The sequence below is a fragment of the Varanus komodoensis genome, unplaced genomic scaffold, assembly GCF_004798865.1.
Source record: "Varanus komodoensis strain SLA01 unplaced genomic scaffold, ASM479886v1 scaffold8, whole genome shotgun sequence".
Taxonomy (NCBI): Eukaryota; Metazoa; Chordata; class Lepidosauria; order Squamata; family Varanidae; genus Varanus; species Varanus komodoensis.
The window spans coordinates 5,523,666-5,540,350 of record NW_025336481.1 but is presented as its reverse complement, the minus strand read 5'-3'; the positions used below and the strand labels follow the sequence as shown (position 1 = coordinate 5,540,350).

General features: G+C 48.2%; 1 protein-coding gene across 1 annotated transcript in view; it reads left to right on the top strand.

The window, feature by feature from the left end:
• The first annotated feature begins 3,340 nt into the window (after nt 1-3,340).
• COL20A1 (collagen type XX alpha 1 chain) overlaps nt 3,341-16,685 on the top strand; it is a 116,534-nt gene continuing 103,189 nt past the window's right edge. Inside the window, exons 1-4 of the mRNA XM_044455152.1 lie at nt 3,341-3,416; nt 7,694-7,804; nt 9,882-10,025; nt 12,027-12,185. Of these exons, the coding sequence (XP_044311087.1) occupies nt 3,341-3,416; nt 7,694-7,804; nt 9,882-10,025; nt 12,027-12,185 (490 nt within the window). The remainder of the gene's footprint in view (nt 3,417-7,693; nt 7,805-9,881; nt 10,026-12,026; nt 12,186-16,685) is intronic.

Here is a 16,685-nt window from a genome sequence, read left to right as displayed (position 1 = left end):
AGGGGAGCAGCCATGGGGGGCTCACCAGGAATGGAGACTTGCACCACCGCCGCACCGCCGTGGTCCCTCTCTGATGCTCACGTGCAGCAACCCTTGTGCCACTGCGCATGATGCAGCAGAAGGGCGCTAGTTCCACAACCTTCGTTGCATCGGCGTTCCCAGACTTCCTCTTGGCTCAGCTTGCAAGACTGGACTGAGCACGGCAGCAAGTCCGCGGGGGCCTGCAAGGAGGTCCATCCCAACATAGTGCTAGGAAGGTGAACGCACTGCGTAGCTGTAAGAGATGGAAAAAGCAGAGACAGCACCCTGCCAACAAAAGTGCTCATAGTCGAGGCGATGGTTGTCCCAGTTGCAATGTATGGCTGTGAGAGCTGGACCATAAGGAAGGCTGAGTGCCAAAGGATTGAGGCCTTTGAATTGTGGTGCCAGAGGAGACTCCTGCGAGTCCCTTGGACTGCAAGGCGATCAAACCGGTCAGTCCTAGAGGAGATCAACCCTGACTGCTCTTCAGAAGGCCAGATCCTGAAGATGAAACTCAAATACTTTGGCCACCTAATGAGAAGGAAGGACTCCCTGGAGAAGGGCCTGATGCTGGGAACAATAGATGGCAAAAGGAGAAGGGGATGGCAGAGGATGAGGTGGCCGGATGGAGTCACTGGGGCAGTGGGTGTGAGCTTGGATGGACTCCAGGGATGGTGGAGGACAGGAAGGCCTGGAGGAGTGTTGTCCATGGGGTCGCAATGGGTCGGACACGACTTCGCGACTAGCAACAACAAGAGATGGGCAGAAACATTCATGCAGCCTGATCTGTTCCAGCCTTCTGCTTCCAAGCAGATCAAGTTAGGAGATGCCTAACCATCATCCTTATTATGTTAAAGCTTGCGCCCATATATGCCCTCCCACCCCTTGAGATCAGCAACAGATGCCCTTCTCCGGGAGCCCTCTGTGATTGATATTAGGAGGGTGAGTACCCGGAGGAGGGCTTTCTATGCGGTGGCGCCCCATCTATGGAATGCGCTCCCCAGAGAGGTCCGCCTGGCACCGTCATTATTTGTTTTTCTGCACCAGGCTAAGACCTTTTTATTTTAAACTTATTTTAATTGTTAAATTATTTGTATTTATTGGATTTTAAATTTTTAGCCGAGATGCACTGGGGGTTTTAAATAATTTTTTATTGTTATATTGTTATTTATTTATGTATTTTGTTCCTGTTGTGAGCTGCCCCGAGGCTTTGTTGCGATGGGGGCTTGAATGAATGAATGAATTAAATAAATAAATAAATAAATAAAGCGGCCCAGCTAGTCTGGCTTTGTCACACCAAAGGAGCTGAGCTCAGATTGCTGAGAGGAAGCCTAATTCTTACATAAATGAGGAATTAACTGCCAGAAATTCAAGGTAGCCAGGATAGTGCGCATGGGTATGTACCTGCAAGGAGAGGAGGATATTCCCATATTTCTCATGTTAAACATTACAACAGGAACAAGAAGGACTCAAATCGCATGCATTTTTCTGATTTGCACAGGTTGCATTAGAGATACACAGTTCTTGGCTGTCCCTGGCCTCGCTCTCTGAAGGGCTGGAAAGGCCCATCCTGGGACATAAGTCACCTGAAGTGAAGTGAGGTGCATATTTTTGACCTGCACCTCTTGCATTCAGACCCCACTTGCATCCACCCCGTACAGGAATAGGACCCCTCAAGCCAAATCCTCTCCAAAATGGAATTCAGCCTTTGTGCCAAAAAGGTTTGTTTGGAAAGTGGGCTGGCCAGTCCGCCAAACGATTCCTGTGCCCTGGAAAGATGGGTGAAGCATGCCAGCTAGTTGCTGGGGTAAAAAGCAAGAGGAGAGATTGGGTGTGGGGGGGTCCCTCCGGAGGCCCCCCTGCAAGAAGCTGTTGTTGTCGTCATTGTCATCCTCCTCCTCCTCCTCATCAGTTTCCTATTTGTACCACCCGAAGCCACAACAATGTATAAAGACAGGACAGCAAATGTTTAATGTTAAATTAATGCTTTAATTAAAGCATTTAAAACTGCTAAAACATACAGTAAAGAATGACCCTACAAAGGAAAAACATCCAAGATCAGTCATTTATTCTTATTTCTTTATTATATTTATATCCCTTCAAGCCCCTGGAGGACCAAGTATATCTTTAAAAGACTCAGCATAAAATGCTGTCTGAACTCAGTGCCAGAAAGATGGCAAAGTTGGCACCATTTGAGGGGGGGTGCAGTTGTCGAGGTTGTTCTATAGATGGGGGCCACCACGAATAAAGCCATCCACATCCGAGTCTCCAGAGGTTGAGCATAATGTCTTAAGTAGCTTGTGGTCACATGAGGTGTGCCAACAGCTGTTCTTGTCCTAATATTATTTACTTAATTATTTATTTCTTTTTTATACTGCCCAAGAGCTGAGGTTCTCTGGGTGATTAACAAAAATGAAAAACACACAACAAGCAAGAGAGAGAAAAGCAATTAGCATAAGGCAAACCACAGAAACTGCAACTGGATCAGCACAGAGGCATCGCGGGATAAAGCTAAAGTTAAAAAGTTAGAAAACTATTAAAAATCTGGGAAAAGAAAAAAGGTTTCACCTGGCGCTGAAAAGAGTAGGCATTGAGTGTACCTCTTTGGGGGGCTCATTCCATAGCCGGGGAGCCACAGCTGAAAAGGTCCTTCTCTTGTTAGCCACCCTCCTCACCGCCTTGGAGCAGGCTCCTGGGGAAGGGACATATGGGGTGAGGCGTTCCCAGCCATATAAAGCCCCTCCAAGTGGCCACGCTGCAGTCATCAGGTGATAAAAGGTGCATACATGGACCAGCATTAATTTGGTAAGGGGTCAATCCTATGGGTTACACTTCCAGCAGAAAGAGGGCTCTGGGTCCAGACATTTCTGCCTGCCCCGTGTCCTTCCAACAAAAGGACGAAGGTGATTTCACCTCCATGTCAAATACAAAAAGCTGCTACAAAAACAGGCTCACATCTTTCCCCCATTTCTGGTTTCTCTTACAAGGTTGCAGTTGCAGCTTGACAGGAGAAACTTTCTGGCTGTCTGGAAGGAGAGGCAGAGGGAGGGTGGGGAGGTCCACGATCAAATCTCTTCTTCTGTGCTTATAGCTCTATCTGCGGACAAGGAAGAAGAGATCCATGGCATCCTAAGGTGTCCCAGACACTGTGTCGGGCCATAGGATCGCACGCTAAACGACCTCTCAAAACCAGGTAGCCACATTCAGCATTTGACTTTGAGGCAGGCGCAACCTCCAGACACCCGTTTCAGAAATTAAGCTCTGTTGCTGAGAGATTTACTCAGGCAAATGCTCTGGTGCTCTTTTTCTGCAGGTCGTCATGCTGCCTCGCTGTCCTGTCTGGATTTCCTGCATGATGCTTGCAAGCTACACCACAGTACAGGTGCGCAGTCAAGGTAAGGCGAAACCTCACCTCTTGTCCACTCAGTTGCTTGGCACTGTGAAGAATCGCAGTTTGATTGCCGACTTGGCATTGCTTGCCAAGGAATGGACTTGTGCCTTCTTTCTGGGGTGGTTCTAGGGATGGTCATAGAGCCGGGATCCCCACTCCTTCAGGGTAGGCGGTCAGATTTGGAGTATGGTGGGTGTTCTCAAAACTCGTTTCCCAGAAGACAAACTGGTGAGATGAAAGCAAGAGTAACTTGGCCAAAATTTGAAGAACAAGGCAGAGTTTGGGCAGCAGAGCTCCAGAACGTAAAATCCACTCCACCGAACCCAAATAGAAATGGGAATGGAGGAAAACCTTTGCAGCATGAGAGGTTCTGAGTTCCTTTTCAAAATAGACAATAAAGAGTCTTAAGGGATGAACTGGAAGCCGGGAGGGGCAGGGGAGCTGGTGGGTGTCAGGATGGACTGGGTGAGCACCGCATTGAGCAGTCCTCCTTAAAGGGGCAGTGTCTTCTTGTTCTGTCACTGTTACAAGGAAGTCTGGGCTAAATGGGAGAAGAGGGTGCAGTGCCCCTTGGGGTCTTGGCACCATGGACAGTCTTCATCCCACAGTGCTGGGTTTGGACAACAACACAACCCACACTGCACAGCCCTGCCTCGGAATAAGGTGACGGTAACACCACTGCACAGGGTAGACAAGGGCATCCCAACAAGAGGCTCTTTGCAGGGCCATCACTAATTTGCATCCTGGATATCAGACGATGCTGGATAATCTTTGAATTGTCATGCAACGCCCATGCCAACATTCTTGTGCCCTCGTTTTGGGGCTCCCCGAGTGACGGCTGAGGGAGGGCAGAGCAAGTTGAGATGAAACAAGCTCTTAATTGATGAGGACATGAATCCCTTCATTGTTTTCCACTTGCCCTCCCTGTGCTTGCTCCAACTGGACACTGCAAGTGGGCCCTCTAAGTCTCTGGCACTTCTTCCAACGGGGATGGAAGGATGGAAGGCCCTTTATTTTTGTCCAGGCCTCTGAATCTCAGCTTTGTTTCCCCCAAGAAGTGGTTTCCTCACAGGAAGCTGGAAGGCCTCTCCCAAAGGTCAAAGTGCACAAATGTGAGGCTGAGTCAGTTGTTCTGCCCCATGGGGCCACCAATGTTCTGTTCTGGTGTCTCCTGGATGAGAACTTTTCTGAGGTATGGCAGCTACGTTTTGCACCTGTGACTCACCTGGGCATTTCTTGTGTGGATGGAGAGTTTGTCTTCTACAGAGGAGTGCCCACAGCTTGGTGGGAATGTGCCTGTTTGCACCAGCAATTGACCTAGGTTAGCCATGCGTCCGCTTTTACAAGGCTGCCAGAGGACTCTTCTGTATTTGAAGATACTCTCTACAGATGATGGCTCTCTATTTGAGGATGTCCCCTATTAGAAGGGCTCCCTGTCCAGTTTCTGTTCCTAGATAAATGAACTGTAAGAGCTGTTACCCATCAACAGTAGCCTGAAGAGGCAGGCACACCAGTGCCCTCTCGTTCTACTTAAATCATAAGAATGATCTCCAAATCTGCATCCCTGCATATAAATCAGCTTGTGTTCATTTATGTAAATCACAGCCCCCTTTGTCCTCTTGATGCAGACCCCTTTTTTGGCAATTTGTGACCATCTCCAAAGGCTCTAACTTCAGCCTCTGGCATCTCTTGGCAAAAGGATCCCAGACAGCATGGATGGGAAGGACTTCTTACCGAAGCCCTGGAAAACTGCAGCCAAAGAAATCAGTCCATGGCAGAATAGATGGTCCGGTAGTCCAAGTCAACGTTATCCATTTGAGTAAATAAACTCCCTTCATCACTCTTCTTTGGTGGAGTCCAAGAGGAGCTTTACCATATGATGGACTGTTTATCTAGGACAGGACTGTCCCACACAAGACTCGCTAAATGTGCTGCTTCAAACAAGTGTTACTCTGTGCTTGGCACAATTGGCATAATCAGAGTTGCCATCAGCATGGACTGTATCTGCTCTGGCCTTCAGTCTGAACTTAAAGGAGCTATCCTGCTTCACAGAATCATAGGATAGTAGAGTTAGAAGGGGTCAGGGCCACTGGGGTCAGGGCCCCCTGCTCATTGCAGGACTCCCAGTTAAACCATCCCCCCCACCCCCAAGATGGCTGTCCAGCTGTATCTTGAATGCCTCCAGGGTGGAAGAGCCCAGCACCTCTTCAGATAATTGGCTGCTGAACCAATTTGGAGGGGCAGAGTTCAGCGCCATGAACAGCTCCTTCAAATTTCAGATAGCCTTTCAGACCCTCAGGCCTGGGGTTCAGATCGGGGTTTCCCGATTCAGTCCTCCTTGGTTCCCCTTGAGGTTTTTGTGCATCAGCAAATTGTTCCCAGCTTTTACACAGCTTTCTCCTGTCCCGAAAGGTGAACGAAATGCCTCCCCTGTGACTTGCTTACTCACAGTAAGAACTTTAAGCCAAGATATGGGGCATGCTAGCTGTGTTGGCTCCACCCACCCCTCTTGTGCAGCCCCCGAGAACTTCTCTGGAATGGAATTTGGCCCTCTGGCGGAGAGAGGTCCAGCATGACTGACCCAGGGGACAACCGGCTCAATGTACACAGACTGGAAAGGACCTGGCAGAGCCATCTGACTCCCTCCTCCATGGGTAGCCTGAAAAGGAAGGCATGAATGGGGCTGAGACAGCAATGGCATCAGGGAGAAACACGGGGGTGTTGCATTTAGTACCCTGGAGCTCACAGCAGCCAATATTTCCAAAGGCAAGGGAGCTCAAATGGAGGCTGAATAGAGCAAGAGATGCCCCCCAGGCTGCTTCCCTCAACCCCTCTGTCTTTTGCCATTTGATAATTCGGTGGCCCGCCTCCCTGCAAACGAGCCACAAGGCAATATCGACTGCTCTTGCTGAGTTATGAACTACTGGGTGGGGGGCATTACTTGCCCTGTCTCGGGGTCTGCATTTTTCACACCGGTAGCCTTGAAGCTGCCAGCTGGAGTGGCATCCGGGTTCCCTGGATCTGCTGCACCCCTCCAAAATCTTGGGTGCAGAAAGATCGTTTGGATGCCCAGCATGGCGCGCATTCTCCTGTTTTGTAGGAAAGGCTGAACCCCAGCTGTGGAATGATCCATTACGAGCCACACAGGTCAAACTTCCCACAATGCACAATATGTAGCTCCACTGCCCCCATATTGTGACCTGATCCCACTGTACATTTCCCCACATCATTATCAGATGAGTAGGTGGGACAGACCACCATTCTGCAAAAAAGCGTCAGGGCAACAAGGCAGGTGAGTGACAAACACACTCTGGGGATTAAAATGGAGCAGAGCTTCCTCTCCATTGGCAACTCCAGCTTTCTGACCAGGTCTGGTTCTACTCTGTAGAATGACCCTTCCTTCTGCTTCGGCATCTGTCCTCCAGAAATGAAGGTTGGCTGAATCGTTCGTTAGCAGGGCGACTTTTGGATGGAGAGGGGAGCTTTCCCTTCCTGCCTCTGGAATGCCTTAATCAGAGAAGCTTGCTTAGTTTACATCTTGCATCCACTTGCTGCCACGTCAAGAATTTGTTTTTTAATTGCCCAAAGATGTCTTCATGTGTTATGACAGATTCTACTTTTAGGGCATTTTACTGGCTGCTGCTGTCTCAGCTTTAATTTTGGTTTTGTTCTACATTTTATCATGATTTTCTTACTGATTGCACACCATTCTTGGAATACAAAATCAAATATTCCTCCCACCACCTGCTTCACAGTCGAAGATGAGAAAGCGAGGAGCAAGGAAAGGATCGTGTGGGCTGGCATGTATTCCTTCAATGCTCCAAACCTGCTTCAATGGGGCTGAATTCAGTTCCAGGACGGGTGTCCATTTACAGGTGCTTTGACAATTCAGTGCTATGCACCATGTTGTACTCTTGCATCCACACCAGAGTGCCAAGCAAGTCTAAAACGAAAAAGGTGTTGGGAAGAGACCTGTTCTCCCCTGCAGAGGAGGGCAGGATGTGCTCCAATGGAGCCAAGCTCAGGAACCAAGGTTCAATTTGGATGCCAGGAAGTACTTCCTGAAGGTTAGGACCCCCAGGGCATGGAATGGGCTTCCACGGGGGGTCGTTGAGGCCCCACCGGTGAGGGTGTTCAAAGACAGGCTGGACATGCACATGGTGGGCATATCATGAGCGGAGCCAGCTAGACCCGGGGCTCAGACTAGATGGCCCAGGAGGCCCCTTCTGACTTGCTCAGTTTCTGTTTTTATGTTTCCACGTTTCTGTGTTTTTCTTCCAGGCTCAAACCGGCTGAAGCTAACAGTCCTTTCTGAAGACAGGTTGCAGATGAAATGGAAAGAAACAGAGGGAAATACCAGTGGATACAAGGTCCGGGTGAAGCCCATGGCAGGTACCGAACTGTGCTGCCTGGTCATGGCTCTTTCTAGAAGGATGCAGGTTCTGAGTAGGCATTCCTATTTGCTTTGCAATGAATAAGGAAATGAACCAGGGCCAGCGCTTGGATTTGAGCCAGGGCTAGCTCTGTAAGTTTTGCAGAAGAGAGGGGAGACAGACCTCTGTTGATTGGCTCTATCCCACTGGCTTTTTCTGGATAAATGAGTGAGCTGTCCACCAATAATTTTGGTGACCTTGCTTTCACCCTCTGCTGAATTGTTCTCCCTCTCTGTGTCCCCCTAGTATCACCACCGGTTCCTTTGCAACTTTTTTTTTTCATTTTTCTTTTTGGCAATCCTTAACAATAACAAAAGCATATAATCAGCTCACAGCATGTACTTCTTTATAACAATAACTCTGTTTACATATCCATTCCAAATCTGTTCCACAAATCAATACTCACAAATGTAAAAATATATAGACTTAATAAACAGCAAACCAATACACTAGCTCATCCCAGTGGTTTCTTCAAAATACATTTGGATTGGCTCCCTTGCAACTTGACAGAGGTTTTTTTTTTTTTTTTTTTTTTTTAAATCAGTGTATACTTTTCTTATAGCCTAACACTAACAGAAGGTCCTCACTGGAGCTAAAAATTAAAATCTTTCATGTGCTGAATTTCAAGCAACTCAGGTAATCAGAGAGGTTATTAGTAATCAAATTCATTAGTAATTTACTCAGTAATCAACTCAGAGCTTCAGCTGTGGGGCAATATTGAAATACATATATACATACAATCCAAGCAGAAGTGGGAGGAAGGGTCTTAAAGCCCAGTATCAGAATCCAAACAAGGTATTCAAGGTGTGGTACAGTCCAGGTATCCAATCAAATATGGATCTGGTTCAGGGATGTTTTACACCCAGAGCTGTTTGCCTCTGCATTAGCAGAGGTGGAACAACTAGACATCTTGCTCCTTTGTGATATTCTGCTAGAAAACTTGGCCTGATTATGTGCACTGCAGGTTGGCTGCCTCTTCAATTGATGCCACTTCCTAAGGGACAGCCTCAGGTGCCCCATTTCCGCAAACTCCACCTCCTGGTTTCCCATGCCATGTTCCTCCCCTCCTTGCAGTCTCCTGTGAAACAAGCTGGAGGTGAATCGCCAGTCCCCTCCCAGTGCATGTCCTGACCAGCCTTCAGTCAACTTTTCCAAGCTCTGGGTCAGACTCTTTCTCTGAGACTGAAGCAGCAAGTTCAGGCAGGTGGGAGGGCCAAGGAAAGTGGCCTTCAGCCTGGTGCTTCCTGTCCATTCTGGGTCCCATTGAACAAGACGGCCAAAGAGGAAAACTGGGCAGGACCTTGGACAGTGCACAGCAGGACATGCTGGCCAGCACATTCTCCCACATGGAGGTGTTGTCTCAGCAGAGGACTGTGGTCAACGAAGGCAGTAAGGAGGTCGGTTGAGTCTGTTCCTTCAGTGGTTCCACCCCTAGTGGGTCTCCTTTTGCACGATGAATGGGAAGGAAGAGCTGCAGGGGCGTCATGCTTAGCATTGGCAAGGTCTGCATTCTCAGGCCGGGACAGTGTGGAAAGGGGTGTTGAGGGCTCTCCATGAAGAGGGGCACCCTGTGACCCCATATGAACCTCTTCAGGCCTCACGATCAGGAGACACGACACCCTCATCTATGCACATCAGGGTAAGGGAAAATTAAGATGGTGGGGTGGAGAGTTTTAGTGTAGAACTCGTCAGTTTGTCTGAGACACGCATCCCCGTGCTTGCTGGCTACCACCATGGTTAGGCAAATGGCCCACCACTGCCATTGCTGGCACCAAGAGAGGTGGTCCCACACGTGCCCCAGCGTGCCACTAAAGCAAAAGCCCCATCGTGGAACTTTCCCCATGCATGTCCCCTTTCCAAATCCTTCAGCTTCTTGCAAATTGCATCTGCATGTTTTGAGGTCCTGCTTTTGCTGTAAACATTGGCATGTGCCCAATGGTGCAGAATGCAATTTGCATGATAAAGAGAAGGCAGTCTAGTGCTGACCTGCCCAGGGGTGCATTGCTGTCCTGGTTCCTCTCTTCTGCTTCTTGCAGGTGACTCTGAGCAGGAGGTCATGTTAAAGACCAGAACAGCTAAAGCAACAGTGGGGGGCCTGAGTCCCACAAAAGAATACACGCTGCAAATCTACACTCTGAATGGTTCTCAGGAGGCCCTGTTTGTCAAGAGGAAATTTGTGAGTAAGTGTGCCTTTTCGCTCCCTTGCGGTCTCGTTCATCTCATCATCTGCCAAAGCTGGGCTTATATCGTTAAAAGCCTTTGCTAGGCTCAGACCAGAGCCAGGTCAATAGCACGGGTGGCCGTGCAGCTCAAACACAGAGCGACGCTCTTGGCCAAGCAAGGAGGTCGTCCCTGGAGAATGGCCAACAGAGACAACACCATAATAAGAAGAGTGAGCGCAGAATCCAGATGCATGTTATGACCAAGAATCGTCCTGGCGCCCTCAGATATTTTAGAATTCAGCTCCCATCAGCTCAGCTGGTTAGGAGTGATGAGACTTGTAGTCAAATCATCTGGAGGATACCAGGTTGGAGAAGGTTGGTCAAGAACATGAGAGGCCTTCCTAGTCCAGTATAGTATATCCAACTAGGTGCCTCTGGGCAGGACCTGAGTATGCTTTAGCTCATGTTCCACAGCAACTGATACTGAGGGGCAAGTGCCTCTGATACTGCCAGTAATGACCATCAATAGCTCTAGCCTGCATGAGAACAGGCCTATCTACCTGGGGCAGGAAAAAGGGCCAGGAATTAATGAGGGGAAGGAAGGAAGGCAGGCAGGCAGGCAGGCAGGCAGGCAGGCAGGCAGGCAGGCAGGCAGGCAGGCAGGCAGGCAGACTCCTCCAAACTGCAAGTACTAATATTGTACCTGGTTGGATTTGGTATAGTCCAAACAGCTTCGGGGGAGGCTTAACTACCCTGGATGGGAGCAGAACTACCTGCTGCAGGGAGGTTCTTGGGTGACAAGAACCTGGACTATGGTGCTTGGATCTAGTTCTGAGCCAAGAAAATCAGGTCCTTCCAGGAAGCCTGCAAGCCAGCAGAAGGGTATCATTTAAAGTAAATACTGTACAGACATAAACCAGTCTCTCAATATTGGGTGACCCAGTCTTCAAACATGCCTGAAATGTGCATACAGTGTTGCAGATCTTCCCCTTTCCCTTCCCCTTCTGCCATGACATTTCTATACCACCCTTTTTCTTCTTCCGAGGTAGCTTACATAGTCTCCCATACTCCGTTTTCTCTTCAGAACCCTTGCTTAGGCTGAGAATGAGTGACTGGCCCAAAGTCACCCAGTAAGTTTCATTGCCAAGTGGACTAGAGAGCCAGTGTGTCGTAGTGGTTAAGAGTGTGGGACTGGGACTCAGGCGATCTGGGTTCTAGTCCCTGCTTGGCCGTGGAGACAACTGGGTTGCTTTGGGCCAGTCACACACACTCAGCCTGACCTATTATTATTATTATTATTATTATTATTATTATTATTATTATTACATTTCTATGCCGCCCCTTGCCGAAGCCTCGGGGCGGCTTACAACACAATAAAATACAATACAATACAAAAATAACAATATAAAATTAAAATTAATAAAATAAAATAAATAAAAAATATAAAAGATATAAAAGAAAAGTTATAAAAGAAAAGAAGTCGCCCTGGCCAGATAAATAAGTAAATATTGTTAACAATTAAAATGATGTTTAAATAAAAAGGTCTTCACCTGGCGCCGAAAAACAAATAACGACGGCGCCAGGCAGACCTCTCTGGGGAGCACATTCCATAGATTGGGCGCCACCGCAGAGAAAGCCCTCCTCCGAGTACCTACCCTCCTAATTTCTTTCACGGAGGGTTCCCGGAGAAGGGCCTCTCCCGCAGATCTCAAGGGGCAGTTGGGCATATATGGATGTAAGCGCTCCTTCAGGTAACCAGGTCCCAAGCCGTTTAGGGCTTTATAGGTCATAACCAACCTACCTCACAGGGTCGTTGTAGGAATAGGACTGAGAGTAGCAGGAGGCAAATGATGTCAGCTGCTCTGAGTTCTTTAAAAAGGAAAAAGGTGGGATAGAAATTTAATAGATAAATTAAAAAAAAAAAACTCCAGTGCCCAGGACTCTCACCACACACCACATGGGCTGTCATCGCTCAACTTCGTGACTGATTCAGATCCGTTGGCTTATTGGCTGTTCCAGTTGAAGAGCTGAAAAACCTCTCCCAAGCTAGAAGTAGCAGAAGGAACCCAACAGGTGCCCCAGAAAAGGTGGAGGCGTCACTTGGGAGCACAGCAGCTGGAGACATCCAGTCAACTGAAGCCACATCAGCAGCCACTGGCGAAGCGTCAACCCTGACAAGTACGTGAAGGAATGAAGGTGAAGAGAGGATGTAGATGTGAGCTAAACCTGGGATGAAACCTTTAAAAATTGCAATGCTGGGCAACAGTTTAGAGGAAGGGGCAGCGAAGTGGAGAAGTTGTTGGCATGCTTCTTTCCATGTGGATTGTGGGGTTGGAAGGCGGTTGGGACTGCAGATTCCCAGCTCCAAGGTCAGGGTATAGTCTCCAGCCTGGTATCTGGGAATCCAAAGCTTCCTATGGCCCCTAGATACCATTTGGGGGCCATAGGACCACCCCCAACATGCATAATTCAAACCAGTGTTCATTAATGCCCATTGATTATGCTGACTATGCTTCAAAGGGGCTGGATGTTGGTATTTGGTTTGTTCTCTTTGCCCAGAGCTGTTGCAAGGCCAACCTGTGTCCTCTCAGGAATTCCCTCTTATGAAAAAACATGCAGACCCACAAATGGAAATGTCAGGCCATGAGATAGAAATGTTAGTTTGTATGCAGGGGAAGCTGCTCCTGGAAATATATGTATTTATCAAGCTTTTAGACTACCCAATAACCAGCATTCTCTGAGCAGCCTGTAAGCAAATCCATCAATCAAACAGGCAGGTAATGCAACAGGAAGAGGAAGAGGTAGAATAAATATATAAAGGGCAGGTCTTTTCTGGTGTGCAAGTAAAAACAGCATATAAAATTGTCAAAGCAGTGCAATATCTAGAAACAATGGAAAACCATCAGCAACATAAAACACTGTTCCTTTGACAAGCTATCAAGTCATCTCTGATACAGTATATGGTAACCCTGTGAGTGAAAGCCCTCCGGAAAGCCCTCCGAAAAGCCCCATCCTTGGCAGCCCCGTTCAGCTCTTGTAAATGCAAGGCTGTGGCTTTTTGGAGTCCAGCCATCTCCTGTGTGGACGAGAGTATGGGCGCACTTCTTTAAGTGCTCAAGGGAATAAAAAGGTGCCGAAAGGCCCCGGAAGGACTCAGGCAAGCATCACTGGAGATGGCATTGAACAGAGCAGGTGCCACCACGAGAAGGCCCTGTGTCTTGTGGCCCCCTTGCCTTGTCTCATCTGGTGGGGACACTTGGAGCAGAGTATCAGAGGCTGATCTTAGGGTCTGAGCAGATAGACATAGAAGGAGCTGCTCATTCAGGTAACCTGGTCCAGGCCATTCAGGACTTTAAAGCCCAAACATGGGATTTTGATTAGGGGCCTTAAACAAAGTGGCCCTCAGTGCCATGGATTCATTCTTTTTTCTTGCTGTGCTTTGACACAGAGGAAGGGATGACCCAGATAAGAAAAGGCAAAAAACCACCATCTCAAAAGGTCCCACTGAATATATGCCAAACGTTGAGTTCACGTTGGTGTCAGCAACCCCAACGACCATGAAAATGACTTTGCCAAGGCCAGGGGAATTTGAAATAGACTATCTGGCCCAAGAGGGAACAACCAGAGACAGCTTCAGGAGAGGCGAGGCCCGTTTCTACGGGCACATTGGCATGACTGCCCTCCCCCACCCAGTGGAACTCCTAACATGTCCAGAGAATAATCAGCATTTACAGTGCCCAGGTGCTGATTCAGATTCTTCTGACTCTCTTCTTCCATCCCCTCCCACGCACATCACAGGGGACTGCATTTAATGTGACCTTCATGCAAGAAGGGCAGGGCTTATGGCAGGAATCCCCGCAGAACATGATCTGAAGGCCGAGGGTACAATCCTCAGCAGGGATGGTCCTGAGCAGGGTCCACGCGGCCGACTGCCTGGCTGAGCGCTGTGCTGAAACGTGTGTGCTAGCGTGTTGCGCAGAGGAATGGCAACATCACCACCAAATCCCAGGATGCAGCAGCTCACTTGTTGTGTCCGTGGTAGCCCTGCAACGATCCTTTCAGCCGATTCTCTGAGTGCTCATAAGTGTGTTCCTGAAAACTCGGGGTGGCAGGACAAGATTTAGCCTTATAGCAGTACTGCAGGGAAAGTGGGGAACCAAATCAAATTGCCTTCACGTGATGGACTTTCCATGTTTGGCTTGAATGCTTCAACAAAGTCACCCAGTCGGCTCCATGGCTGAGTGGGAACTAGAGCCCGGATCTCCTGAGTCCTGGTCCCATGCTTTTAACCACTGCATCACACATACAGAAGCAAAAGCAAATAAATAAGTGAACCATGCACCCAGACTTTGTTTAGTGTTGGTGGCTATCTTGGCAAAGAGAATACCTCAGTTTTTTATGGGCAGCTAATGCAAAAGGGAAAAATTGTTTTAGAAAGGGCAATATCTCTGAGAGGAGATAGTAAATTGTTTCGAAGTCAGGCATACTGCTAAACCCATAACTGAGGCTCAGAATAAAGCTCTTTTTGGGCATTGTAGTCCTACAATGGGCATTGTAGTCCCACATATTTGGAGAGTGTCGCATGTGGGGAGGCTGATGTAGAGTTTTGGGGGTAATAGCAGTGTATGGTGCATCTTTGCCCAAAAGACGAATTGACTGCTTAACTGCTCCCCGCAAATCTGCACCCCAAAAAATCTGACATCAAGATATACTCTTTGTTTGAAAATTGGGAGCCATGAAGTCTTTTCATAGCTCTTCCACTAAAAACACCTGAGTTCTCAGGTGCATGCACTTACTTAAATGATATTACATGAGACATCTGGAAAAAGACTAAGGAATTGCATTATGGGATGTGAGGGAGGGGGAATTGTGCATTGGTTTGGAAAGCACAATTTGGAAAGAGGCTGGATCTGATAAAGGGAAATTACCTGAATAATTTTAGCCCAAAGGGCAGTCCACGAATGTTAACATCGCGCTAAGCCATCACAGAAGGCTTGCCATGATAAAGAAGCAAAGAATGAGATTAAGGCAGTGATGGAATTGAGCTGACAGCACACGTAAACTCACGCTGGAGCATATCCCCTCAGAGGCTGATTGCTTTCGCTCCTGGAGCCTGCCGCATCACCTGCACGCACCTGCAGTCCATGCACAGCACAAGCGAGTGCTTGATCGAGAGGAATCTGCCCTCGTCCTTCTCATGGATGTGGAGGAGTGGAGCTGCTGGCTTGTTGCAGGGAGTGAGCTGTCCCATGAAGCACCCAGGGTACCCCACGGTCTTCCCCCCGTCTGCTCCCTACATCTCATGGCAATGATGGTGGCCTAGAGACTACATCCGCAGTGGTCTTCCATGGAATACCTCTGTCAAGTGGATAGCTTTTGAGTTCATTGTGTGCAAAACTCTCACTGTAGCTCTTGTACTTGGGTTAATAAGCAAAAGGCACTTCTATGCATTTGAAGAATTGAGGCCTTTGAATTGTGGTGCTGGAGGAGACTCCTGCGAGTCCCGTGGACCGCAAGGCAATCAAACCGGTCAGTCCTAGAGGAGATCAACCCTGACTGCTCTTTAGAAGGCCAGATCCTGAAGATGAAACTCAAATACTTTGGCCACCTAATGAGAAGGAGGGACTCCCTGGAGAAGAGCCTAATGCTGGGAACAATTGACGGCAAAAGGAAAAGGGGATGGCAGAGGATGAGGTGGCCAGATGGAGTCACAGAAGCAGTCCGTGTGAGCTTGAGTGGACTCCGGGGGATGGTGGAGGACAGGAAGGCCTGGAGGAAAGTTGTCCAGGGGTCGCGATGGGTCAGACGCAACTTCATGACTAGCAACAACAGCAACATGTGTTAAATTTGACATGCCTAGAGATGTGAAAGTTTGAAGAAAGAAACAGGAAACAGAGCAAGCAGGATTAAACTTGGAATGGAAGAAATGCATGCACATACATTTCCATCCACCGTCTCCTTTTTCCCAGCAATATGCCTTTGGGAATGTGGGGGGAGCTCCTAGTTTTTGCAGCTTTTTTAGCTGGAATTGAAGCATACCTCAAGGCTTCACTTCCCCAGGTTTGCTTAGAAAGCCCAGTCCTGGTTCAACTCATACAAATAAAAAGCAAACCTATGTCAGGACCGACCCACTTCAGTTTCAAAGGAGACATACCAGATGCTCCTGTAGATGCCACAAAGACAACTGAGTGCAGCTTTCAGAAGTTGCCTCCACTTCAGTGGGGCTGCCCAAAAAAGGGTCAGAAAGGGGTGAATATGTCGACATACATGAGTACCTGCATTTAATCAAGAACGCTGTGGGATTGAAGTGTCCGCTGTGAGCATGTAGGAGGTCTTTTGAGAGCTTCTGGCTAACGGCCAGAGATTGGAGGTGGATCTGTCAGGACTATCCCAGCTCAGCCAAAAGTTATCAGGTGTAGAGTGGCCATGTTCCTTCTTTATATAGGACAGTCCTCTATTTGAAAACAGGAAGTGTTGACCCTCTTTCTTCTGGAGCACTCAATTCAATTCTGGGGAATCTCTTGGGTTCAATTCCTAGAACCCTAATTCAGGGTTCAGTGGCAACACCCCCCCAAAGAAAAATTCCTCAAGTAGCAGTCAATTTTATTCAAAATCTCTTCCAGTCAGAAACTAGGCCATGGAAGGGGCATTTCAAGCTTTTATGATGAGAAAAAATTG